This window comes from Sturnira hondurensis, unplaced genomic scaffold (assembly GCF_014824575.4).
Source record: "Sturnira hondurensis isolate 20B ecotype Veracruz unplaced genomic scaffold, ASM1482457v3 Scaffold0014384, whole genome shotgun sequence".
NCBI lineage: Eukaryota > Metazoa > Chordata > Mammalia > Chiroptera > Phyllostomidae > Sturnira > Sturnira hondurensis.
This window is the reverse complement of record NW_028087015.1, coordinates 1,864,409-1,891,996: the sequence shown is the minus strand read 5'-3', so window position 1 is coordinate 1,891,996 and position 27,588 is coordinate 1,864,409. Positions and strand designations below refer to the sequence as shown.

General features: G+C 42.3%; 1 protein-coding gene across 5 annotated transcripts in view; it reads left to right on the top strand.

The window, feature by feature from the left end:
* The window catches only part of MAST4 (microtubule associated serine/threonine kinase family member 4), a 539,757-nt gene that overhangs the window by 365,684 nt on the left and 146,485 nt on the right, over positions 1-27,588 (top strand). Inside the window, exon 1 of one of the 5 annotated variants that reach the window (XM_037062831.1) lies at positions 15,000-15,746. The exons of 3 other annotated variants lie outside the window; for them this stretch is intronic. In XM_037062831.1, the coding sequence (XP_036918726.1) occupies positions 15,655-15,746 (92 nt within the window). In that variant the 5' untranslated portion in view covers positions 15,000-15,654. Of the gene's footprint in view, positions 1-14,999; positions 15,747-27,588 lie in introns of those variants that run through there. One more of the 5 variants, XM_037062832.1, reaches the window with a different exon arrangement.

The following is a 27,588-nucleotide window of genomic DNA, read 5'->3' as shown; positions in this document are numbered from 1 at the left end:
GACAATTCAGTCTCCTTTGTTACATATTCCATATGTAGTGAAAGAGGTGGCAATTTTTTCCTGTCTTCAAAACCTCTGAGAAGTTAATGTTTTAAGGAAAACCCTCCCAGACCAGCGGATCATGTCAAATATTTGGTTTGGTAGGATTAATATTTCACTGCACAGTGACAGTGGGAGTGCTGTCCTAGTTTTAGAGACGATTATGTAAACTAATGAGCCCCGTCCATTAAAAAACTTAGGGGAAGAAAAGGCCATTTATCATGTGGATTGCACTGACTGTGTTTAGAGAACATGGAAGTAGGTATTAAATACTTACAGTCGGGTTACGTTTAATTAGTGTTGCTCTTTTGGTGATGCTAATAAGTGAATAATTATCACACTGTGTACCTTTTTAATATTGCTTTATTTTTAAAAAGACTCAGTGGTTTGTTAGTCTGTGCCCATTGGCTTAAAATTAACTTTTCAATGAAGTTGACTTTTCTCTGAATTATTTCCGGCACAACAAACCTAAAGAATTAGTCTCTTGGGGGAGTTGTAATTGTGGATCTCGGCCACTAGAGGGAAGTAACATTAGTATTTACTCTGGGGGGAGAGGTGTTTAATATCTGATCCTTTGCCTACTCATTGACCCTGAACATGGAAGGGGGTTATCCCTAGCATTGGGTTTATCCCTGTTCTTATACTACAGAAGACTGCCTGGGAAGGAGAGGGCAGAATTAAGGGCACTGGATTAGGGTTTGCTGTATGGATTTGTGTGCCTGAAATGTGGGTGGGGTCCCTCCAAATCCTCCAGGATGGCTTTGCTGGGGAAAGTGAGTGATTCTTCCAGCACAATTCACCCATTGGTTTGGACAGAATAGTAGACCGAGTAATACTTTCTAGGTTGTCAGGCTCTATTCTCAACACTCAAGAAGTACTAGCAATCCTAGCAACAGTCCTATGAGGTAAGTACTCTTATTCTCATTTTACGGAATAGGAAATGAGGCACTTAGACATTAAATGACTTACCAAAGATCACAGGACCAGTTCGTGTTGATGCTGCAGTCCCCGGCCCGGACACTGGATCCCGACCATGGTGTCAACCACGGTGGCAGCGCCCATTCACACATACCCAGTTTCCCAGTGCTGAAGAGACAGGCAGTCATAGAATTATGACAGATTTGAATCTGCAAAATAGAGAGGTATCTTGGTTAAAAAATACAAAGAAATCCTGCAGAATCAAAATATATATTATATTTTAGATTAAAAAAGATTTTTCACATTTGAACATTCCTGAAATCAGGTTGTGGCTTACAGGTTTTTTTTATTGCAGCTTAGAATTTTATTAGAGAAAATGAGGTATTTGTCTATAAACATACCAACTTCATTCATCGTTACATTTGCCAATCACAAAAATGTAATATTTGAAAACAATTTCTATTTTAGATCATTGCACTTCGTGAGAATTCCTGAGTATGTGTGATGATTGCTTAGATGCGAAGCAAAAATAGAAAACATACATGATTCATAGTAAAAAAGGTTTAATGTGGGATGTGGTAATGTTTGACACTGTGTCGGATGGGGCTTCCAGAGAAAGGTAAGAGTTCCAAGAACCGCGGCACTTTGTGAGGCCCCGCATTCGGCCTCTTCTCAGATTCTCAGAAGTACCTTTTAACCGTGACTCTCCCTCCTTTCCCCTCCTTGTGCATAATCTGGTGAAAGCTGCTTATTTGTCCTTATTCTCATCACAATTTCAAAACTAGTAACATTATAGAACATCAGGGGTGAGCTGTTGTCTTCAGAGTGCTTTTGCCTCATCGTCGATCCATTGCAGTTCTCCCTGGCTCGCTGAAGTCTGTGATGGTCCTGAGTCCTTCACACAAGTTGGGCAGAGTCTGGCGTGGGGAAGGGAGGCGCAACAGCAGCACAGGTGTGTGTGCTTGGCCAAAACTCACATTGGCACACACGTGTGCCCTGTGCAAAATACTACTTTATGTGGTAAAGTGTAATTCCCCTTCCCCCAGTGATATTTTGAAACTAGCTTTAGGAAAGCAATATGCTTTCAGGAACATTTGTAAGGGAGTTCCCAAGAGTCCTCAATTAACCACACATTCACACTAGGCAAACGTTTTTTTCAAGCAAGGAAGGAAATACTTTCCTAGAATGAGTAAAACCTAACTTTTTAAAACAATATTTAGACCATCTGTCTTAAATCTCTCTTTTAAATATTGTTTATATCCTATTTCTCATTTTCATTAACTTTTTAAAAACCTGTAGCCAATGCCAGAGTCCTCAAAGACTGTGTGTGTCTGTGCACACTGAGAGTTTTGCTTTTGTAGCTCTGTTCTACATCTCTCCCTTAGGGCACTGCTCTCCTGCAAGCCCACACGTTTCACACAGAAATGTCGAAGTGAAATGCAGACTCAGGGTTTGCCCCTTGTTGATAGCTCTGTGGAAGGTTCTGGGTGAGAAGAAGTTCAGATAATTTCATCAGGTGAAATTTATTACTCATGCTTTGCTTAATCTCTTTCACCAAAGAAATAAAATAATTTTATATGGCCTTGGAAACTGATATCGCTAATAAACCATAATTAGAACTATATTGTATTTTTGAAGTCAGTTTTCATACCCAAATTTAAAGAGCCGTAGTACCACAGCTATTCTATGTTACTTCATCTCTCAGTTGATGACAAATTTACATGGCCGTATTTCTTGGGGTGTTTTTTTAAAGTTAACTAGTCTTGCATACTTCTCGATATAAATCCTGGAATCAACAAGAATATTAGATGTGATTTCATTTGGGGAAATGGATTTAAAAATCCATTGGGCTTTTTCTAGGAGAATAGCATTTTATGATTTTAGTTATTTCCTCCTGAAATGTGGATTCTTTGGATGAAAAATAAAAATAAGCAAGATTCAGAACTGTGTCAGTGAGTGTCTCAAGGCACTTTTATAGGACCTTAAATTCCTACTTCACTCAAAAGAAGCAATAACACCCTGATCTACTGTGAGGCAGAGAGTTGGGTGAAGGAGGGTATTATTGACTCTGGGAAGAGACATTATCCTGATAACTTATTATTCACTTATAAAAACTGGTTGTATGGCTTGCATACTCTGGTCTGTTCATCTGTTCATTATTTCCACTTGTCCTTTGATTCCCTTGAAAGTTGGACATTGAAAAAGTTCAGTAATTCATGGCATGGCTCACATTCATGAGACATCACAAAGACTGTTTCCCTGTCCCTCTAAACTGTTCTGGTTTGAATACTTACGTTAACCGATAGGCTCAATCCACAGATCACATGTTGACTGGTGGGAATTACCTGTCTTAGATTTTAAAAACACGTATTAAAATAGCCTTTGTGGTCTGAGAGACTGGGCCAGAGCTCTCCAGTTATGAAAACTGCATGCAGCAGACGTTGCTCCCCAATAAAGCTGAAAGTGACAAATACTACCTCAAGTTGTAGGTACCTGACAGATGGCTGGAAGCTCAGTGAAATGTACATGATCCCATTTCTGGGGCAGAAACTCTGAATGAGTCTTTGAGCCATGAATTCTGCAGTGCTTGTTTTTAAAGCTATGGTACTAGACAATGACAAAGGATAAGTAGAAGAAACAATTATTTTGAAAGGGAAAGGACTTCGATAAAGTCAAATGCCACTCAAGATGTTCAGTGATGATTATGTTTATCTTTTAGCTGCTGGCGATTTATCAGTTAGTGTTTATGAACAACTGAAGGTTGTCCCTCCCTGAGCTACCAACAGAGACAGCCTGCCTGGATCCTCACATTTTTTTCTGTGTTTTTGTATCAAGCATTTGTTATTTGAAAATGGTTGGAGTTGCTTCAGGGAAGATAGCTTGGCAGAAAGTCAAAATGGTATAATCATGGAGCAAGTTACCAAAGACCAGGAAATATCTGTTAAAATATAAAATGTGCTTTGATATATATTAAAACAACAATAGCAGAACTGAAAGAGTAAGATAAATCACTTAGGATGAACTGTTTTTAGGCTTTCATGGTGCCTATAAATTTTCTATATGCATATGATGACCTCAAATAGCCAGATATTTCTCAAGCAAAATGTGTTTATTTGGAACAACAAAACTGCAATTTTGGACATGAAATCTAATGGTGATCTATGTGCAGGTCCAGAGAACAAAAGCAAGAGACTATTATTTTATGGGGGTCGGGGGCGGAGGGCGTTCAGAAGGACTGTGGTAAACAGAGTGTCCATTGGAGGAAACTGGGAGTTTGCTGTGTATTAGCTGAATTGTAACAGTCTCTCATTGGCTGAGTGGTAGCCAGTGGTGGAGAAGATCCTCCTCCTTTTTCCCCCGCTGGAGTATTAGGGTAGTTACAACATTCCTGTTAGAGATGGAAGGTACCTCTCATCCTGTTGACAAAGAGCAGGATGTGAGAGCTCCCCCTATAGGCCAACTCCAGTTTAAATGAGGTTTCTGCTTATTCATCTGTACACATACATGATTTTATATAATTGTAATAATACCATAGTTATCCACTTTATGTTGTTTTTATGTAACATTACCATGCTGTTATATAATCTGCAATGATTATTTTTGGTGTCCTCATAATTAGTAAATAGGTCATCCAACTTTGATGCCTGTATGGAATTTTTTTTAAAGAGATAATAGCACACACTCACACATCAGGTACTGATGGTCCTTCCAGTGCAAGGTTTTGCATCTTCACTTCTCTTTTTCAACTACCAGTCTTGGGGAAGCCTGTCTCCAGGTTCTGACCGGCAGCATCATCCACTAAACTCGGACTCCTGCCCAAGGCCTACTCCTTGCACCTTTCTCTAAAACTTGCAATCCCCTTTAAAATGTAAACCCAGCTGGATAGTCAGATCTTCAACATTATCAACTAAAACTTTAATTTTTAGTTAAACCCTTAGATGAGATTGTTGGCTACAGAATAAGAGCAAGATGGAGCTTCAGGAATGGGTGTTTGCCACAGAGGAAGAGAGGTGGTAGGAGAGGAGATGGGCAGAGGAGGCCTGTCACCACACATGGCTTGTGTGGGCTACGTCTGTTCGCCTGTGCAGCTCTCCCTACATGGAGGGGGGAGAAGGGTTTGCTGTGGAAGTTGACACACCCGAGCCCTGAGGTCTGGGCAGTGAGGTGGTAACCTGCAGATCACACACCTTGAGCTCGCCTGTTGTGCCCGCTCTGTTCTCATCTGCAGTGGAGAGGGTGCGCTAATCATGTCCCCAGTAGGACTGAGTTTCCACCCTGGGAAAACGGTCACCTGCCCTGGTTCCTGTTTTTAGTCATTTTTTCAGAGGAAACAAAGTAACATTTTTCATCAGCTATCCTTGTTGTGAAGGAAAGTGAAAAGCAAATAAATGTTTTTGGTTCATGTCATAATGAACCATTAAAATCTGCCTAAAAGTCATAGACTTAAATTTTCATTATCCTTTTTATTGATCATAATGAAGACTATCAAGAATGACAGTGCTTTAAAAGAATAAGCATCCAACCAATTGACAAAAGGCAGCGTGGTTTTAGAAGCATCCCACTAGAGTTTGTGTGTAGTAGTTGGAAAAATGCAAAATCACAGTTCTTTTTTAACTCTAGAAAATAGTATGTATGCATCTACACAGTCCACAGAGTATCAGCTGTGTACTTTGAGGCATGCACAGATGAATGAAAGCTGTCCTTGTACTCACAGAGCTTAAAGCCTAGTGGAGAATTGGTTGTGTAAACACACAATTGTGTGCAGGAGAATGCTCTAAAAAAGTCATGGACATGTGTAAAATCCATGGGAGATCCAAGAGAAAAAAAATACTTGTTTGCAGGAGAAAGTCAGGTGAACTTGACTAGAGAGGTGACCTCAGAGCTCACACTTGAAAGATGAGCAGAAGTTTCCTAGGCAGAGGAGGTGGAATAGGAACAGGGAACAGGCTGTGCAAAGGCAATGAGGTGTGGCTGAGCTGCTGTGTCTGGGGATCTTAACGTACTTCGATATTTTTGACAAGCACATATTTTATTATTATTGGAGCATAAACCACAAAGGGGACATGTGTCCAAGGATGAGGCTGGAGAGATAACAAGGGACTACATCATAAAGTGTTCTCTTTAAAGAAGTTTGTTTTTTCTATGAAAAACCTCTCATACTTTAATGTGCGTAAAGATATGCTGGGCACTTTGGCAGAATGCAAATCCCTGGGCGTTACTCCTTGAAATGCTGAATCAGTGGGTATGAGAAACCTCCCATGATCTGCACTTCTAACAAGCACTCCAGATGAATCAGGGATGGGAGGATGGAAACCACACTTGAAGAAATGTTGCTGGAACAATGGGGTGCCATGAACTGTGTTTCGTGGGAGAGTAAAGTGATTGTCTAGTGTGCATGCATTGGAGCCGGCCAGCTTTGGAAGAACAGTTTGGAGTGGGAGCCAGCAGGGTATTGTATTAATCCAGGCAGGAAGTCAAGGAGGCCATGACTGGGGCGTGGCCAGCTGTTCTTTTACCATTTTATATACAGCAAAAAAATGTCCCCAGATTTACTTTTATCCCGTTTTCTAATTTTCCAACTTAGTGTATTTTTTGCCACTTTTAAGTGAGATTTGCTCTATTCTCTTCAGTTTTCTATGCCTGCTGAGTGAATGTCATCTGGCCTTGTTTTATTAGCATTTTTTATAATTCTGTATGTAGCTCATTTAGTAAGAGCCACCTATAGAGACGATTCTTATTTCACATTAATAGATATTAATCCATCACCTACCCACTACTACAGAGGATGACATGATTGGCTGTTATCAAAGCACTTAATAAAGGTAGTAAGTTTTTAAAAAGTTTTTGGTAGCGATGAACTTTAATATGGTTGTCATCTATGACATGTATGACAATACATTGGTTCAAGGAACATTTCTCTGCTTGGTACCAGAAACTTGGTCTTTGCCTTTCAGTCTTACAGTCTAGCTAAATAAAAATAGTAAAGGTCAAATTATCTAGTCTCGTGGAAAATAACAAGGTTGTGTATTTCGGGAGAGGTGATCCCAAATTATAGCTAATATAATTTTTTGAAATTAAGATTTTTTTTACTGTGTACATATTTGGCTGATATTAAAAGTGAGCTTTTCGTCATGGCTGGTGTAGCTCAGTGGATTGAGTGTGAGCCTGCGAACCAAAGGATCGAAGTTCAATTCCCACTTAGGGCACATGTCTGGGTTACAGGCCAGTTCCCAGCAGGGGACGCAAGAGAGGCAACCATACATTGATATTTCTGTCCCTCTCTCCCTTCCCCTCTAAAGACAAATAAATAAAATCTTTTAAAAAACCCCCAAACAACAGACAGCAAGGGAGGCCTTGTGATTAAAAATAAATAAATACATAAATAAATAAATAGAATAAAAGTGAGCTTTTCTAAAGTACATGATTCTGAGCAATGAAAGAAGAGGGCTTTCATGCACAGCACAACAGATTAAAGCAGGTCTGAACTTCTCGGGTGGAACGCACAGCCAGACCAACCTGTAAATACTAATATATATATTCAACCCAAAACAAACCACTGCATGGATTTATAACCCAGTCAGCTTTAAAAATGCCTATTTGCTTAGTTGTCATAAACAGGTAAGGATTTATGTTAAGAAAACAGATATTTTTTTCATTCTTTTATGTTATAAAATTCCCAGGAGTTGAAAAGAGTTTTTTTAAAAGTAATTTTAGTATTTATTTCTAAGGTTTGGATAGTTTGTACATATGCATTTTATTTTGTTTGTCAAAAAATATCAATCAAGTTTTATAAAAATGAGTAAAAGTATGTGTTCTTAAGTTTGTAAATCTTTCAAAGTATTCTAAAATGGTTGGGAATGTGAACTCTCAGGTCATGATAAAAAGACTCTGTCAAATGTGTGGCTTCTGGAAATCAGGGTTTTCAAACCTAATTAAAAATAATATAGATTCATAAAAAATAAAAGAAGCATAAAAAGGAATAAAATTAGTCATGACCCTCACTCATAGATATTCACTAAAAATACTTTGTTTAGTTCCAACTTTTGTATTTATATGTATTATATTTTAAACAATTTATATCATAGAAGTGTGCTCCATTTTAAAAACATATTTCAGGAGCATTTACCATTTATTAGATAATTTTCAAAATGTCATTATTATTTCCTATGACTGCTGTAACAAGTTACAACAAAACAAGTTGTTTAAAACAACGTATTTTTTATTCTCTTAGAGTTCTAGAGATTAGAAGTCTCCAGCCTTCCTGGCCTAAAAGTCAGGGTATCTCCAAGGCTGAGCTCCTGCCAGAAAGCCTGGGCTAGAGTGTGCTTCCTTGTGTTTTCCAGGTCTGGAGTGGTATTTCTTTTCCTGTGTCCCCCTGGCCCAGGGCTGCACAGACAGCAGGCTGCTTCCGTGTCACCTTGCCTTCTTCTCTTGTCCAGTCCTCCTCTGCTTCCCTCTTATAAAGATGCTTATGACATGGATGACCCTAGGGCCCACTCAGAGGAGCTAGGAGAATCTCCTTGTCTCAAGATCCTTAATGTAATCACATCTTCAAGATTTCTGTTGACATGTAAGATAACATATTCACAGGTTGCAGGGATTAGAATCTGGATGTCTTTAGAATCTATTAGTCTGTCCACCACAGTGGTCTTTATTACCTTTAAAGACCATGAAAGTGGTCTTTAATTTCCATATGCATACATTTTTGTGCACAAACTTGATTATATTTGTATACCTCCTCAGATATCAATTTATTACATATTATATGTGATATGTATTTGTATGTGTATATGATATGTAGATATATTTATGCATACAACACATTTATGTGTGTGTGTTTTTATTTTCCAGATCAGTTTCCAGAAGATTGGTAGAAAGAACTTGTCTCCTTGCCTCTCACTAGCATATTTTCTTTTCTTAATCTTTGCCAGTTAAATGGGTAAAAAAAATCTGATTGGTGTTTTAATTGTATTTCTATGAAAATTAGCTAGAGTGAACATTTTTTATGCCTAATGTCTATATATTCTCCTATAAATTAATATTTAAGTTGTTTGTTTGTATAAATGTGACATAATAGATTTAGACACTAAAGCTTGCCTGAAAGTTCCATGGCTGAACATTCTGGTTACTTCAGAAGCACACGGTTTCCAGCTTGGTCTGTTGTGCTCCCTACATGGTACATTCATAGAAACTCTCACTTCTTCTTTTAACGGGATAATTTTCTGTAACCTAAGATGTCTGACCTGGAAAAATGTCCAAGAAAAGAAGAACTGATAAATTAACCTTAATCCTATATTACAGAAAGGTCTTTGTGTCAGTTACTACAGGGCTAAATATAACTACACTGACCCACTTACACCCAATTGGCACTTCTTATAATTGTACTGTTAATTCATGCTCAGGCACTGGATGACAACTGAGTATCTTAGATCCCAGCTTCTGAATCAAGAAACACCATGTCCTTGAAGTTAATTCCAGACAGAGGCATAGGTAGTGATTGGTGACTGAAGGTCAGTGTTACAATAAAAAAGACATTTGGTGTTTCTTACGAACTACTTATATACATGTACACGTGTACATACAGCTATATGTGTGTGGTCTATATTTTCTGAGATTTGGAAGTCTGAGACACTAGACCTGCCTCACAGGTATACCATATATAGATAATGGAACAGATTCATGAAACTCAAAGAGGGACAGAAAAATCTTACAAAAACATAGATGTGTCTTCAAAAACATCAGGATTCTAGACCTAACTTTGCTATCAAGTATCTTTCCAACCCTGAGCAAAGCCTTCCTCCCTTGCCTTAACATTCATCCTAACGGTTGCATTGAGGATTTAAAGATGAAGGACGCACAGCTCCTGTGCTCGAGGATCTCTCCCTCCAAGGCAGAAGAATCTGCAAACCAAGGGATTTGGACTTGATAGACGAGGGGGATGCTTTCCTGCAGGAGCAGAGCCCAGTGGAGGAAAATCTAACCCAGTGGGGATCGGGCGCCTCACAGGAAGGCGGTGTCAAGTAAATGGCCACAAGTTTGTCTTAAAGCAAGATAGAAGTTAACCTTCCATTTATCAGATGAGGGTGCTGATCTCCAGGCCTTGCTCTGGGCTCCATAATTGGATTGCTTAACTCTATTAGAGGCCAGGGCTCAGTGTGCTTAATTGATGGGTCCTTCAGACATCTGGTTTAGATGGAAAGAGTCATTCATCTCCGGTTGTCTCCCATCGTCTCCTTCCTACAGGATGACCCCTCTGGCCCTTTAAGGATGATACAATTTTTCTGTCCATTTTCTCTTCCAAGGGGTGGAACTCTGTCAGACTAAGTTCTGGGGCTTCTCCCAAGACCCTCCCCTGTTGAAAGTCAGAGGTTAGAGTGCAGAGCAGTCTGCTCACACAGTGATTACGAAACCCTCCATGGCCCTAAGTGCTGGGTGGTGGCTGACACGCATGTTCAATGCTACTTCTCTACCACACAAGCCAAGGAGCCAGCACTTTGGGAGAAAAATGAGTCATTTCCCATCTCTCTATCTGCTCTTGGATTTTGTGGAGCTATTATTTGCTACATTTTCTGAGCCTCTGACTCTGTTGGGATCCATGGAGTACCTGAGGAAGACGTTACATTCTCCTCCGATTTTGGCCAGCCCTTTGCCTGTCCTTTCCTGTGTTGGACCTTATCCTTCAACCTGCGTTTGGGGGATAAGGTAGTTCTCTGTTGAACCTACAAAGAGATAGAAATCATTTTTACTGTTCTCTTTTTTTTATCTATACAATTTAGAAATCTTAACCTAAGTTGTAATGTTGTTTAAAAATATTTTTAGTATTCCAAGGATGAGCTAGCCTTACTTCTTATCCATTTCTTGGTTTCTGGATTTCAGATCTACCCCTACAAGTTCGTTTTTATGTATCTTCTTATCTTCCTTTGTATTGTAGTAATGTGAGAAAAACTAAAAAAGTGTTTAACCTCACCAGAAGAGTTTTCGTTCAACCCGCTCCTATTGGTGCAACTTTCTTCACATTCCTAGCCCAGTCTTTACACTTGATTTTTCAGGATGTGCAGTGATTACAAGAATTGTCATTTAAGCTGGGCAGTTTGGTATTTGCGCTCCTACCCTTCAACTCTCAAGACAACATTTGGAAGGTGACCACAGTAGACCTGTAGATGTGGACAGCTTTGGGGAGACAGTCTCCTCTAGGTGCTCTGAAGATGCGGTGGATAGAGGTCAAAGTTAATTTGTAGCAGAATCCTCGGACAAAGCGAAGATTAGATAGAGTGTGTTAGAAACTCAGTATAAACCCCGCTTTCTTTAATGTTTTCTCATTGGACATGGTCTTGTGACCAGAGGGTTAGTGTTGGGAGCTGACAGCTTCCCAGGCCTCACACCTATACCAGCAAATAGTGTCCCACAGTGTCTAAGTTCAAGGAAAAGCTCCAGGGATATTTAACACTGTTCTGTGCAGGAAGGAGGAAAACCCTACCGAATGAACATGGGGCAGAGGGTGAGGAGTAGAGAGGAAAACTGAAGTCAGTAAAAGGACCATATTTTTTTTATATGTGAGGGGCGGGGGGTAAGTAGTAAAGAATTTGATCATTTCTGAAATACACAATGAGTCCTAAGCTCGTATTTTAGTAGTGTGCAAGCTTATTTTCCAATCTTATATACCTTTCTCATAAAACAACATCAGATAATAACATCCTGATCAAATGAACGAGCATCCTGTATCACAAAGTTTGTCCACTGCTGTGTAGGCTTAGTTGTTGTGTAATAAGTAGAAAATCCTGCCGTGTCTGTATATTGACCTCGATGAGACTTAAGAATTTCCAATAATCTCAATTCCCTCTTAGTTCTGTAGCCAGAGTTTTACCCCAATTGCAACTAAACTATACTCTAGTTTCTGTCAGTGTAATTATTGTATCTGTAGGAAAATGTCAGTTGTTCTGACAATTTTAATTCTTGTGTTTACTGACGCATTACCTTCTGAATCATAGGTTCCCAAATCAAGTCAAACAGGTTAGAAGACAAGTTACAATTTAGTGTCACGCCTACTCTTATCTTAAATGAGTGTGGAAATGTATCAGCCACTTTCACTGTATTAACTAGCTCATTTCTGGGTCCTCATTACTTTACCTATTTTTTTTTCATTTTGGATACAACCCAAACTCTCCCAAGCTTTTTAGCTGTAAAAATCATACAAAGTTATGTAGTTAAAAATACTCACGTCCTTACCCATCCCCTTGGAAAATCCGCACAATGGATTCCCCAAAATGTCCAGGGTGGAGATAGTAATACATCTGTTGACCACGGGCCAGGATATATGACCATTCAGTCAAGAGAAGAAACGAATATTTTCTGTCATTGATTTATCCATTTTAGCTGTTGTCATCTTAATGGGTGCTGCCCAAAGGCATGGGCTTTTCTAGAAGTTCCTTAGAGAGTACAAGATTCGGGATGTACAGTCATCAGGTCTTGAAACCATCGAGAACCTGAGTCTCACCCACTACATCTCCTTCCGTCACTGCTTTCTGCGCAAACACCCGTATAGGAAGTCCTCCCTTGTTATGTCAGCCATCTTCATCTTTGGATCCACAGAAATTCTCCCACAAAAGTTACTTCCCTGCTCAAGGGCCTCTGTCCCTTGTTCCCTGAATCTTCTCTTCTCCACTTCCAACAGGGTTCCTTCAGCCCATAATTCATGTAGCGCACTTTCAGGTCCCCTTTTACCATCTTGATTGTTTTTCTTTGGGAAGCCTCTAGCATGTAATTACCCCTCTAAACTGGGATGCCTAAAAATGAGCACAAAAGTCATTCCCTGGGCTTACCATTGGGGATGGGGGATGGGGGGATTCAAAGAGAGTTGCCCTTGGATTTGCTTGTGACATTTCTTAGAGCCATGTGAAGACTGAAGAATGATAGCACATCTGTTTCCAGTTACAGAATGTAGATAAAAGTGAGTCAATAAGCGAATGTCTTTAGAATTTAAAAATATCCTTATGGGGTTCTTACGAATTTGAGATTGTTTGAGAAAATCAACTGACCTATAATACCAATAATCTGGAGTCATTTAAAGAGAAAAAAATAGATACATGAGCATCTGAAGCACCACCATTTCAAAAAGCACTTATTAAATGGTTGTATAAATCAGGAACCATCAGAATTTGGAAAGATAAAGATCAATAAACCAGCATTTTACCCCTGAGGAACTCACAGACTAATAAGGGAAGATAGCAGTAAACGGTCTGTTATAATTCAGTGTGACAAGCAGCTTGGTAGAGGAATGTTCAAAGCACCATGAAAATAGGGGGTGTGATGTGGTGTGGGGTGGCCTTGTCCCAGTCTACCATCTCTTAGCACGTTATTCTTTTAGCTTCTGCACAGTGCCGATGTTTACGTGAAGTGTGCTCTAGATTCTGCTCGAAGGGGCTTACGTGTGTCATTTCATTTACATAGGCCAGCCTCTTAAAGATTGGCGCTATCCTGGACCCCATAAAAAGGGGAAAAATGGGCAGAGGGTAAGTGATTTGCCTAACATCTCAGTGATGATTGGGTCCAGAATTCAAACCCAAGATTTTTGCTCTTAAGCAATGCCCTTCGCCACCTTTCTCAGAGGGAGCTTTTCTCTAGATTAGTGGTTCTCAACCAGGGATAATTTTACTGCCGGCCCCGCCCCAGGAACATTTGGCAATGTCTGGAGACATTTTTGATTGTCAAAGCTGAAACCTAGCGTAGAAGTCAGGGATGCTGCTGAACACACTCCGATGCCCGAGACAGCTCTCACGGAACTACCCAGCCTAACACGTCAGTAGTGCTGCGGTTGGGGAACTCGGCTGGAACGTGGGCACTACCTTCGTGCCAGCCTTTAAAACAAACTTTTAAAATACGTGAAAACATTTCTACTATGGAGAGAGGGCTTAGTATGGGGGGAAAATAGTGGACCAAGCCCAAAAGTATCTGGTAAAGTATATTTTATGTCTTGTAAAATTGAGAAAATATTGGCTTCTTTGTCTAATTTTGTGGACTTTGAGGATCTTCGGTAGGAATTTGAGGAGCTAATGCACAAGACAGCCCTGTACAAGAGGCCCTGTACCCTCATCCTTCGAGTCCCTGAGGCAGAAATACTTCTGTCGATTACAACAGTTAGATAAAGTTGATCCCAAAGAGAACTCCTGTCCCTTGTTTACCCTCCTTCCTTGTCACTGAAGATGTCCCCCGCCCCCTTCTCTTAACCCTCTTATTGCTGTCAGCAAGTTTGTTCCTAGTACTTAGTGGGTGAATTGAGCTGTTTTTTACAAGTTATTTTTGCTTAATTAAAAAAATATTAGCGTCTCTTGCCATATTGCATCAGATTCAAGACAACTAAATTCCATTTTTTCTTTATATGCTTTCACATAAGCATTGGTCAGTTTCAGGATCTACTTGGAAACGTGCCCTTCTTCAAAACGAGTGACAATGACATTGATTCAACCTCCCCTTCATTCCTTCCATTTAAACTCCAAGGCACTTGGAAGGAAAATGATTCCTGCATTTGTGAAATAAATGCAGGTCGTGTCTTTAATCATGGTGGCAGAACATTTTCTAAATAAGGCCTTGCCGTTTGAAGCCAAACAGGTGTGCTCTGTGGCAATTCATCAAATGCATGTAACTCATAAATTTAGTTTACCAGGGTGTGCGTCGCAGCCCACGGCGTGATTTCCCTGCCCAGCACCCAGCGTCTTGGCGGGGCAGGCCTGACTTCCTCGTGGTGTCTCAGTGGTGATCCATCCGCAGTGAGTCACGGGTTAGCCATCAGGTGTGCGCAGCGCACTTCACCCCTTTGCTTGGGGGAGCGGCGGCTGGTTTGTTTATTTATTTATTTGGGGAGAATGATCCATTTGGGGCTTTGGGCCGGGGGTGCCGCCGAGGTGGAAGATGCTCTAGTGTCCCAATTCCTTGGGCTGGGTTCCCCCGGCTCCCTCCCAAGTCACAGCGCGCCCGCGCGCCCCCGTTCCCGTGAGGCCGCGCTCCTCCCGGGGGGTGTCGGGCTGGAGAAGGCCCCCCACCCTCGAAGCCCGCGCCCGTTCCCCGCCAAGCCCGCGCCGGTTCAGTGCGGAGCTGGGAGGCGACACAAAGGTGTCCCGAGCAAGTCCGCCAACAGGCCAGTTTTGTGAAAGTGCTTTTACATTTCCCTTTCTTGAGGGAGGGGGAGCAGAAGGGGAGCTTTTTCAAGGAAATTCTTTTCCTTGTATGTAGATACCAAAAGGAAACTCGGCACTGGGCATGTTCGGATGTTGAATGGTTTGCTGATAGGCAAGAGCCTCCCGGAACCGAAGACTTAAAATAGTCGTCTTCCCCCACCCCCCGGAGCTGCGAATGGTATCTGCCAAAGGGATGACAAAGTGCCCTGGACCGGATCGCACCCAGACAGCGTTTTGAGCAGGACGCGCGGCCCAACTCTTGTAATTACTGTTTGTAGCTGGCGGAGGCTGGCCGGGAGAGGGCAAACCCGGCAGGAAACAAGTTTCCCGACCCCGCAGGAATGGCTGTGTGCTAATGAAAGGCTGGGACGGGTGCTTCTCACACCTACTCCAACTTGTTCTCCAGATCACAGTCGCAGCACGCTTCCTCTGCAGGGAGTGAGCAGATAATCGGGATTATTTCCCCCACTTCTCTCCATTTTGGTCTTATGGCCTTGAACCCGCAGTGAACTGAAGAGAGAAAGGAATGGATATGTCTGACCCCAATTTTTGGACTGTGCTTTCAAACTTTACTTTGCCTCATTTGAGGAGTGGGAACAGGCTGCGGCGAACACAAAGGTAAAAACGCGGGGCCCCTTTGCCTGGAAAGGGGAAAGCGTTGACTTGGGAGGCAGCGGGACGGTGTAAGCTGCCTTAGACACAGGGGTTTTGCTGATTAGGTGACAGTTTGAAAAGTTTATGGCTTGCCAGGAGGACACTGTTTCAGGAGTTCTCTCCCCTGTGTGGATTTCCCCGGGGAATCCTGATGAATGTGCTTCTGAGGCTTATTCTTTTGAAATGCGGATAATGCGAGGTTGAATTGCGAGTGGTGGGCAGAGAAAGGGGGCGGGGGAGGAGCTACTTTGTCTCGGTTTGTCTGTTTGATCCGATCCTTTTTATCCATTTCATTCACCCAGACGTCAGGGCTTCTGCTTCTCTTTGTAGAGCCTTTCAGATGTCCCCTCTATTAAATATGTGACCTTTATAAGATGCAGATGTACTACCATACAAAGATAGTTCAAGTTATCCTGGTTTGAATTGTCTGCTTAAAGAGCCAGGTCTACATAACTTTGCCATTTTTTCCCCCCACTGGCTTCTGACATTTGTTTCTAATACGGAGCTGGCCTTTTCATTTGGTAACCAATGGTTGACAGGATAGGTGGGCAGAAAAAGGACTTAAAATTAAGTCAAAGCTCATGCCACACGTGAAAGGCAATTTAGAGTGAGTTGCTGACACTGGGCTGAGAGAACATGATTTTAAAGGAGTCGCTTCTCTCTCCAGGTTCGTGTCCAGCACAGAAAGGGGCATTGGGGTTTTTGAGGCGCACACCCTCTGAATTGTGGAAGTACAGACTCTTTGTTTTTCTTCAAAACTTGCCTTGCACATTCACGTGAACATGCATGAGAGCAACCGTGCAGTCAAATAAACAGGATGCAGGCTATCAGATTTGGAGCTTCATAATCTATGTACTGCAGTGTTTAAAGAACACAGAAAAAAAATGGCCCCTTCTTTTTGGTTACACCTGTAACTTTTGGTCACATAATAATACTTGGGAGAACTTAGTAGTGTTTTTTTTTTTTAAATTTCCCCTGGTATTTCTTACATTTCAGAGGCATCCTGGCATACTCACATATACCCTATTTATACATTCGCATATATACATAGATCAAGCAAACACAAGTGTGTGTGTTTTTGTGTGTGTGTGAGAGAGAGATTTAGGTCATAATTACCTTTTAATGTGACTTGAACAGTGCTGGTACCACCAAACCATGCTACATTCTAAAGTTGTGCCTTTTAAATAAGTGGCTCTGTTTTTTTCGCTCTGTGTATCTTCGGAGACACTCTTTGGTATCGGCCTTTTTTGTTCAAGCTGTGTCATCCATGCGAACAAATCAGTCAAAGGGATGCATGCTCTACATGAACAAGGCCGCTGCTCCTCCAGGCAGTAAATCTTATAACTTCTTCCCTCTTCGGTTGGTCAGGAGGCCTTGAATATGTGTGAGTGGCGTAGTCCTGGCTGCCAGGCAGCCTCTCCTCTCACCTGGAGCCAGTTCTTGTGGAGGTAAGTCTGCACTGGCATCGCACCTGTGTGTCTAAACCTGAAAGGCAGTTGGCGCCTTTCTTTCCCTTACCTACCTGTTGATAGTATTATTGAGAGAGTCGAATGCGTGATGAATTCTCAGGCTGGCCTGACCTCAGCCTTAGGCCAGTATCTCTCCAGCCCAGAACACTCCAATTCAGAAGCTCACACTGGCAGAGGGCCTAGGTTCTAAGGCAACCTAGGTTCTTCCCAGCAAAACTGGAGAGTAAGGGGCAGGTGGCCGACTCCACTCCCCAAGTCCAGGCCCCATATCTTCAGTTGAGTGAAACCAAGGAAGGAGGGTTTTCTTTTCTACCTTCTGACAGTAGTGCTTGTCACAGCCTGTTTGTTACTGGGGACTTCAGGATTCACAGAGTTGAAAGTATGCATCCTGAAGATCATCTGTACATACCTCGGCTTATTGTTGGTCTCAAAAGGCCAGCATCACTTTGTATTTGTTATGTAAATTCAGGCAGATGAAGGGCAGCCATCCTTGTCCCCAGGGCAGTGTGCGTAACTGTTGCGTTCTCTCATTATACAGTGATCAGTTCTGGCCAGTGACCTTCCCCTGAGGACAAGGAGTATATGCTTACAGCGTGACTCTTCCCCTTCTGTGACCTCGCATAACTGCTCTAGATCCTGTCTCCTCCACCAAGGCCCACATTAACCCTGATCCTTATGTGGCTGGTCAGATCCCCTGATGCTGTCCTTTCAGGAAGACCTCTCGGATCCCACGATGTCCCTCACTGAGGGCGTGCTCAGTGTCTGGGTGAGGATGCCTTGCCCTCAGCTGGAATTGCTTTAATCCTCGGAACATCGCTCCTTCCCAAGCCTACCTTCTTTTCTGCACATTCACTGACTTTTATTCATTTTGCATATTTTATCCCAGTAACTTAACTCTTACTAACATTGTAATTCAGAAAACTTCATTTTAACCTTTAATATCAGCTTCTTAGGTCTATGAAAGAGTAAAATCTGTCTTTGAGCCTGTGAATGAGCACCTTAGGGCTCTAAGGGATAGGATGTGTGTACCAGTTAGACAAAAGAAAGAGAGGTGAATAGCTTCAGACTCTATCTTTAAATCTGAATTATGGGAGAAGCTGTCCTTAGGGCAGACCTTGCTTTGGCACGTCACATTTGCCTTGCCAGTGCAGCATGACACTGGTTTGTGGGTTTCTCCTCTCACAGGAAGACTTTAAAGGTTTCCCTTCCAACTCAGCCCTACCTAGGCCTGTTACTCCCTGGATTCTTGGGAAAAGAGGCCTAGAGACTTACTCCCAGGCCTAGACTCTTACACAGCACTGATGAAGTGAAAGCCTGGGCCCCTTGTGCTGAGTCCCAAAAATGGTATCATGTTTCCATCATCATTTTCTTCCTTGACCTTGGCAGACATTGGGTGGTCCGGATGGATATTGACTTTGCCTGCTGTCTTGGTGTAAATCTTCTGTGTTCCGTTGGAAACAGTTTCTTTTTTTATGACGGGCTTTGCACTTCTCTCCCTCTCTCATATTTCGTCAAGGCAGTCTCCGTACAACTAGTGAAGACCTGCTGCTTTGAAGGACAGAAATCTAGGCTGAGTGGACAGATTATGCCAACCTTAAACTGAAGTAATAATTACATGCTTCAGGGACTGCCGACTTCATCGGTCTGTGGATATTCCATCCACTTGAAGAACCCGTCACATCTTAGAGTAGAAATGAGTTTGCCTGCTTTGTGTTAACACTCATATTGACCACATCTTTCCTTTGCTTGTTAGATTAGAAACCTGGTGGGGAAGCAATCAAGTTTATTTTACCTACAGCTCCATGTCACAGTGTAAAGAAGGGCTCCCATTGCTTTCTAGACGTTGCTACTCAGTTTTGAGGTTCACCTTTACTTTTGTTAAAGCACATGCTAGTGGATCTAGAAGATGCTAGATTTTTTATTTCAGTGGTCAGAAATCTGTCATGTTTTCATTGGGTTTAAGTGATAATCTCCAAACCTCAATGATCTAAACCAGCACCTGTGGGCAGCGTGTGACTCAGTAAATAACTTTGAGTGTGTCTTCAGAAATATTTTTATATTTTTCTGAGAACCCTTGGGACAAACGTCTCCCCTCCCCTTTTCCCACCCCTGAATTCACATTACTCAGCAGTTGCTATGAACAGAAGGTACATTCAAGGATCTTCAAGTAACTGCTGTAGTTGTCAGAATGTGTCAAAATTTTACGTATACTGCGTTTTCCCTTCAGAAACAACTGTGGTGTTTGGTGAGTTTTTCTTTTGTTCTGCTCACACATGTAGGTTTTTTAAAAGTATGAAAAATATACTTCTCTCCTGACCTGACATGTCAGATATTAGCGAACTTGTACTCACCTTCGATGGGAAGCCCAGTTAAGTCCTTGTTTATTGAGTGTCTCTTGTGTGCCTGGGCTCTGTGACCCAAAGCTGAAAGCCCTAGGCTTGCCTTCAGTGAAGATATGCCCATGAATCATTGCAAACTAGGGTGCAGAGAAGTATTTACAAGGTACACATAAGCCATAGGAGTGTTCAGTAGGTGAGAGTGGCTTTGGTCTCAAGGAGCTAGGACACATACCACATAGAAAACCTAGCGAACACCTCAGGGAGATTTAGGAGGATGGGTTGGTCTTCATCAGACAGAAGAAAGGGTCTTCCCAAGGGGCAAAAGAAGTGGTGTGTACAAAGGCGTAGTGGCCTCGGCATCACAGAGTTCAAGAGACTTAACAGTATCGCTGGAGCGTAAAGAACCAGAAGCATAACTGAATCTTGCTGAAGCAAGGTGTTGGAAGAGGTGATATAATATAGCACAGTGGTTAAGAGGTTTGATCTGAAGCCAGTTTACCTGGGTTTGAGTGATACTGGGTAAGTGAATGTCTTTGGACTTCAGCTGTTCCTTCTATAACACAGGGACAAGTCAGTTACTTATAAGATCATTGTGAAGATTCAAATGTGTCCATAGGCATCACTGCCTAATTCAATGACTGACACATAAAAGCTCTCAAATTCCAGTTATTAATATTTTTACTCTCATCACAACAAGGAGATGAGTAGTGGGTGATGAGGCTGAGGGGGAGCGTTGAGGCACCTGGTATGTGTGGGAGCTTGGCCATCACCCAGTGGCGAGAGAGAGTGCTCACTTTGGCGGCACGTATCCCGTGGGAGAGAGATGGTGGCATTTGTGGGAGCTTGGTCTGGGAGTGGAAGGTGAGACCTAGAAACCAGTTAACAAGTTATTGCAGTAGCTATGTAAGGGCTCTAGCAGGCCTGAGCAAAAATGTGGTGAGAGTATGCCTTTGAGAGATACTAAGGATATGAAATTGATAGAAGCTGGTAAGCCATTGGCTTTAAGGGATAGGGAAACATTTCACACTGGCCCTGGGGTTGTTGACTTGAGGAGCCTGGGAGATGGAGGAACCACCTGTACATGTGAAAGTGGGGGAGGGGAAGACATGGGGATGTGTTCTCACCCCCTGCACCCTGAGAAGCTCAGTTAATCCACATTTACTGAGCATCTGTCGTGAGCTGATTACCGTGGCGCGTTGATTCCTTCCTTCAGACAGTATCTGCAGCACCCATGTCCAGTGCTGGGCAAGGGATATAATGGTGAACAGGACAGAGAGTGCTTGGGTCACACCAAGGGACAAGCATCTGAGTCAGTCCATTGTCAAATGGTGGTCACTATTCCAAAGGTAAGCTCAGAACTGATGGTGTGGGCGGCTGCTTTAGATAATGTAGTCAGGGAAGGTCTTTTGAGGAGGTAATATTTAAGGGGAGACTGAAAGGACAAGAAAGAGCCAACTGAAGGAAGAGTTTGGGGGGCAGGCGTCTGAGAATGGTAAAGGCTCTGAGGCAGGAAAGAGCGAGTCCCAGGCAGGCTGTTGGATGTGTAGGTCCAGGGGACTTAGGGAGGTTGGGCCAGAAATAACAGTCTTGGGAGTCATCCCTGGGACTGTCTGAGAAACACCTTAGATGAATCTGTGGGAGAACTAGAGAGGCCACTGCATTTAAGGAATGAGCAGAAAGGCAGACAGGTACAGAAAAGGTGACTGGGAGAAGAGTCCTGTGAGAAGGAAGGAAGCCAGCAGTGAGCTCTCACAGGGATTCAGAGAATGGTCAACACTGTCACTCCACAGAGAGCTGGAAGGAACCTGGGCGTTGTAGCTGACAACAACGGGGAAGGCATGAACACCAGCAGCAAAGCGGTGGGGTTGGGTGGGCGTAGGGAGGTGACCAGCCAGAAAACAGTAGCAAGGTGAGGAATTGGAGACCTTGGGTGGTAACCACTCTCTGTGGGTAGTCTAATACGGCGCTGACACATCCTTGTGTCCCCTAGCCTCTGCATACTCACAGCTGGCCTGTCAGCCCTCTTCTCTGAATCATATCCCCTTACTCATTGTTGCTCACTTTGCCTCATGGCCCAAATAGGCTGTGACAGTTTCCTTTTCACCTCCTCTCTGGGAGCTCAAATTGTTTCCACAGCCTTATGAGGACCTGCTTTCTAACATGTTTACAATCGAAGTTTCTCTTTCTTTAAAGGCCTGGCCCTGAGCGGCTCTAGCCTCCACCCTCCGCCACTCTGTCTCCTCCTGAGCCTGGGAAGTGTGCCCTGCCTGTCCTCCTCGCCTCTTCCGCAGGTGGCTGGAGCCCTGCAGCCCGCGCTGCTGCTGCTCTTACTCCCTCCAAGCCTGACCTGCAGGCTGGGCCCCTCCCTGAGCTGCTCTGCCCATTTTCGGAGCCTGCTTTGCCCAGGCCTGTTTCATAACTGCTTCCTTTCATCCTTTTCCTTTTTTCATGTCCTAGACTGTACTTTCCATGGGCAGGACAGGCTGTCTGTCACTGCTGGGCTCGCCCTCCAATCCTTCTGTCATAGTTGGCTGTGGCATTCGTAATACTCCATGAGCTGTCACTCGTGAATCCTCTCTCCTGAACTTAGTCAGGGAAACTCCTCTGGAAGAACTGGATGAAACCCCAGGCCAAGAGCTGCCACAGCAATCACCGCGTGAGTTCTGTGGGGAGCCTGGCTGGCCCACCGCAGAGACACGTGTTCTCAGGCGGTGTGCTCCATGCACCATTAACGCTTAACCACGTGCAAAGGCCGTGAGCAGGCAAATGCACAATTTGGACATGTCGCTTTTAGCCTGTCGTGTGTAGTTTGCAAGAGATTACAGATAGTTTGTTTTGTCCCTTGACTGTGTAGGTCTTCTGTAGGGGACGGGGAGGCAGAAATGGAGGGAGGAGGAAATTAATGAGAGATACAGATAAAGAAGGAGAGGTGAGAGTGCAAAAAGGAGATTTCGAAAGAATTTTGTTAGAAAAACATGGCGCCTCTGCTCCATGGGCAGGCAGGAGGTACCCCTTGCTCTAACTGGCCAGCACTGGGAGCAGCGGTGTGCTTAAGTGAGTTCACTGCGAGGGGCTAGGACATTCTGTGCCTTTACGGCTTTGTTTGCTTCCCTTACACATCTACCCTGTTATCAGAACCCTAAGTAATGTATTTGAAACAGAGGAATTTGTGGCCTTAAGACAGAGACTGTCTGCCTTCTGGACTGAAACTAACATGTCAGTGTTGAGAAATCACATGAGTCCCTTTGTAGAGACGAAGGTGGCCCGTACAGGAGAAACTTGGCATGGGACTCATCCTGAATAATTTGGGAGATAACCTCCTTGTGTTGGTCGAAGTAGAAATAGGCTGGTTTCTTAGGGAGGTTGAGACTGGTGACCCTAATCCACCAGCTCCCCCATACACACCCATCTCCAGTGTGGGTGAGCACCCACTAAGGTCTATTAATCTGAGCTGTCTTTACTACATATAACCTAGTCATTTGGGAGTGACATCATGGTAACTGTGTAATAATCCTTTGGAAAGTTAAGTAGTAGAGACAAGATATTAAAATGGTCCTGGGGCTACCTGGATGAAAGTAAGCCCAGGGTGTGAGTAAAGCCATTTATTAAAGGCAAAGTCAATCTCCATCAGCAGAAGTCTTGGCTATATGTAGCAAATTTGGTTTGTGTGATAAGGGGCACATTATATAACTAGAGTGATCTCTAAGAGTTCATATTGTTGTTAATACTTGTAGTTCTGGTGCTTTATTTTCTTTTTCTCTATCTTGGTAATTAGGAAAGTTCCCTTGTGAACTTGGCTGTAAATTCTAAAAATGTTGACCTTAAACCTGATTAACAAAATGAGAGGACCTGTGGGAGTTTTAGCTACACTAATAGCTGTTGGACATGCTTATTAGAGAAGGTAATTATTCTGATATCAAACTGAAGCATCACATTGTTTTGTTTTAAAGAAAAATGGCCCAAGGAGGGAATTTAGACTTTGATCTGCTTTTGAAGGTAAAATAGACTGGTAGAAAGAATAGACTGTCATTAATGATTATCTGTTATCTTAAGTTCCCCCATTGCTCACTTTTATTATAGAACCCTGGGACTTTCTACTTCTGCTGATTTTGTGGTTTGACATTTATCAGTGACTTTGGTTTCATTAGAGTTTGGGGTCCCTTAGGAGACTGTAACTGTAGGCAAAAGCCAAGGGCACAGTCCAGGTCATGATGTGTGGTAGGCCAACCACCATGTGCATTCTGAAGTTCTCCAGTAAGCTTTTAGGTCTTCACAGGTAAGAACCACTTCCGTGTCCCTGGAAACTGTCTCACCTGGCAGGAAGTGTTCTGAGTGAGTCACCTGGGTGGAGAGAATGAAGAACTAATGAAATTTTCTGGGGTCTCCTAGGGTCACCGGATCACAGAGGGAAGGAAACTGACGGGAGTCGGCAGCCTCATTTTGGAGAATGAGTGAAGCTCTCTTTGCTGTGCTTTTTTTGAGTCCCCTGCCCCCCCCCCCCAGGAAATACTTATTTTATTATTTTTTTAAAAAAATTTAATTGTTCAAGTACAGTTTTCTGCCCTTTGCCCCCATCCTGGCCCACCCTGGCCCCAGCCCCCCACTCTTCCCTTCAAATTTTAAACATTTACAGTGCATGGTGATGTCTCAGGACCCTATCTTTGACCTTTCTGCATTTTTCTCTTGGAGTCTCCATTAGAATATCACCTAGCCACTGTCAGATTCCTTAGCTGCTGAACCTAAAGAAAATCACTGAACTTGTAACTTGCATAAAAATCACCTATGTCCCTTTAACATTCATATCTGTTTAAAATGTTATATGATGGGTATCTTTAAATTAGAATCTATAATTATTAAATGTTTTCCTTTTATAGATGTATGGAGGGGTTAAGGGAAAAAAGTATGTTTGTCATGGGAAAAACTGCTCGCTGAATAGAGCACTCTAGGGAATAGGGTAAATGAAGCCTTTGTTACTGTAAAACAATAGCTCTTAAATGCCTATTATGTAATGTTATTTCTTAAGTCTGATTTGGAATGGCTTGTTGATCTTGGATTGGAAGTATAATTCCTGTAAAAATACTACTTTCACTTGGCTTATTGCAAGATTTTTGATACAAAATCAAAGCCTTTTCCAAGTAAATTACCTGGGTCAGGCACTGAGCATTGGAGATACTAAAAGATAGATTTTTTTTTCTGTGTGAGGATTAGTTTTATCCATTTGCTATTCTCCATTCTAGTACCCACCCAGATTAACACAAATTATTTGCTAATCCATTTCATTGTAAAATGAACCTATGCTTGCTCAAGCACTCCAAAGGGCAAGCAGGTGGCAAGACAGCTGACAGGCAATCACCAGACTCAGCAGGTTGAAGGGAAGATTATGAATTTGCATTTTCCATAAATGACAGATCCTTAAGGGATTTTTTTTTATCTTTGATTTCAAATGGCCATGGTGGCCACTGGTAGGGACAGGTAGAGTGTTAGGATAGTTCAGTGTGCTTTAGGTCATAGTTCTTGTTATGTGTTCCACAAAATGAGCTTTATGCTTCTAAATTATAAGTCCCTGTATGTTTGATGTCTGAGGTTAGGTGTATGTACCACAAAGTTAGTAAGGAATAACAATTGCCGTATTTTTACTATGTGAACTGTGAAGTTTGTATGTGCCGTTCCTTATCAATAGATGTCTTCTCTCCTGTCAATTTCTTTTTTTTTTTTTAAGATTTTATTTATTTATCTTTAGAGGGGAAGGAGAGAGGGAGAGAAACATCAATGTATGGTTGCCTTTCGTGGGTCCCCTGCTGGGAGTTGGCCTGCAGGGAACCGACCTGCAACCCAGGCATGTGCCCTGACTGGGAATCGAACCGTGATCATCCTGTTCGCAGGCCCATGCTCAATCCACTGAGCCACACCAGCCAGGGCTGTCAATTTCTGATCAGTCTTAAGATCAGTCTACCATCTCAGAGCAGCCTTTTGGAGGTCACAAGGTACAGATAACTGAGCTGGTTAGATACTAATATGAGCAAATTTTAGATATCATTCCTAGGAAATACAGACATTTTGTGGAAAGGGTCCCAGGTTTAAGATCCATGAAGTAAAGGGTTCTGACTTTTGGCACTGCTAGATGTATTCAAAAATGTTGTATTCGAGCCAGAGTAAATATATATGCCCTTTACTCTTTCTTTTGGTTAGCACAAGTCACTTTTAAACACTTATTTTGGCATTAAGGAAGCTCGTCATGACCTATTGTTCCAAAAAGATTATAGTTCTCATTCGCAGCCAGTTTTCTAGTTCCCATGTAAGCCATGCCCAGCCTGGAGCAGGAGAAAGAGCCTTCGTCTTTCAGATCTTCCATTCTTTTAGGTGTGTCCTGCAGGCAGTGGCTTGTAGCTGATTCTTCAGCCATTTAACAGGTTTGATTTCAAATCTATTTCATAGAAACTAACATGTTTGGAGGGGATTCATGGCCCAACATTTATGGATTTTGTTGGGAAGTTCCAGGTGTGTATATATCTTAAATTCTATGTTAAAGCCTACTGGACCACAGTGATTTTTTTGGCTTTGCTTTGTGCTGGTTTTGTTTTGCCTTCTTGTCATAGCGTTTCTTAAGATACCTTGGGGATTGGATTGGGAGCGGGGAGCCTCCGTCCTAAACCTGTAGCTCCTCTTCCAATTCCATCTCGCTGCCTTAAACGCACTGAAGAGGAGTCAAATGATTGCAAGCTGGTCCAAAAATAGAAAAACCAAGAGTCAAGATCTGGGGGACTCACCTCAGAAACATGGGAAGTTGATTACATTTAAAAATACCTTCAGGGGTTATTTACGAGTCACGAATCTTTGTGTGACCCTTTTCCTGCTTCATGGCTTATGGATGAGCCTGAATCACCCTCTGCAGTCCAGTAGCCTAATAACTTAGTTTGACTGTGTTTGACCGGTGTGGATAAGGTCTGGGAATTTATTGAATCACCTCGTTTATTCATGTATCTATCAAATATTTATCATGTACCTTTTTGTGACCAGAGCTATGATTATCACTTAGGAAAGAAAGATATGCGTGGCATGATCCTTTTCTTTAAGTGGTTCAGTCTAATCGTGTTAGAAAGCACTGTAGATAGACTTACAGTAATGTGTGGTAACCCGTGGTTCTACCAACCTCAGCTTAGGGGAAGGGAGAGGGAGAGTATCATTGGGGCAGTTTGGTGTATGGGGTCTCATCTAAGCCTATCTGTAATACGTGTTATACAGATGGAACAAAGTAATTAAGTTAATTGTCCCCAGATCTCATCAGTAGTAAGTGGTGAATCTGGGTAAAACTTTAGCGTCTTGTCTCCAAAGAAAATACAGCTCAACAAAATTCTAATTATTGAAAATAATATTTGTAAAGTAAGACTTTACCATCTTAATTTTTATAGTACTGAAGCCTCCTAGCAATTCAAAGATATTTGTTGAATATAGAGTCCTGATAATTTTGATCTTTGCTATAGAAATGCCCCCTGTGTCTGAGGGAAGAGAGTGGAAAATAGAAGTGGATTTACTTTGTTTTAAAATCACCACCTGCTGATTTCTCTTTCCCATCAATGGAAATTTCATATGTATTCTCCTATAATTTTCTCATCTTAAAGTATCACAGTTTATAATGGTATTCAAGTGGACTTGTGCTTTTAAAATTGAGGTTTTCCTTACGGGAAAGCTCTTACCAGCTACTTATCTTATAGGCCATTTGAATGAACTCCACGACACCCATGCTTATTTTTCTGAGATTTCCCTGTATGTGTTACAAAATCCTGTGCAGTCACACAAGTGCATATATTCTGTACCCATCTCGAAATCCTTGATAATCTTGCTCTAGGGAATGTAGGTCATGTCATAGAAAGGCCAAAGGTTCTTGCATCTTATATGGCAGTACAGTGTGATTGCCACAGAAGATCTGTTGGGAGATTTTAGGGATGAATTAGTTACAAGCTTTTCTTTGCCTTTTAAAAATGCAATAATTCCTCTTGA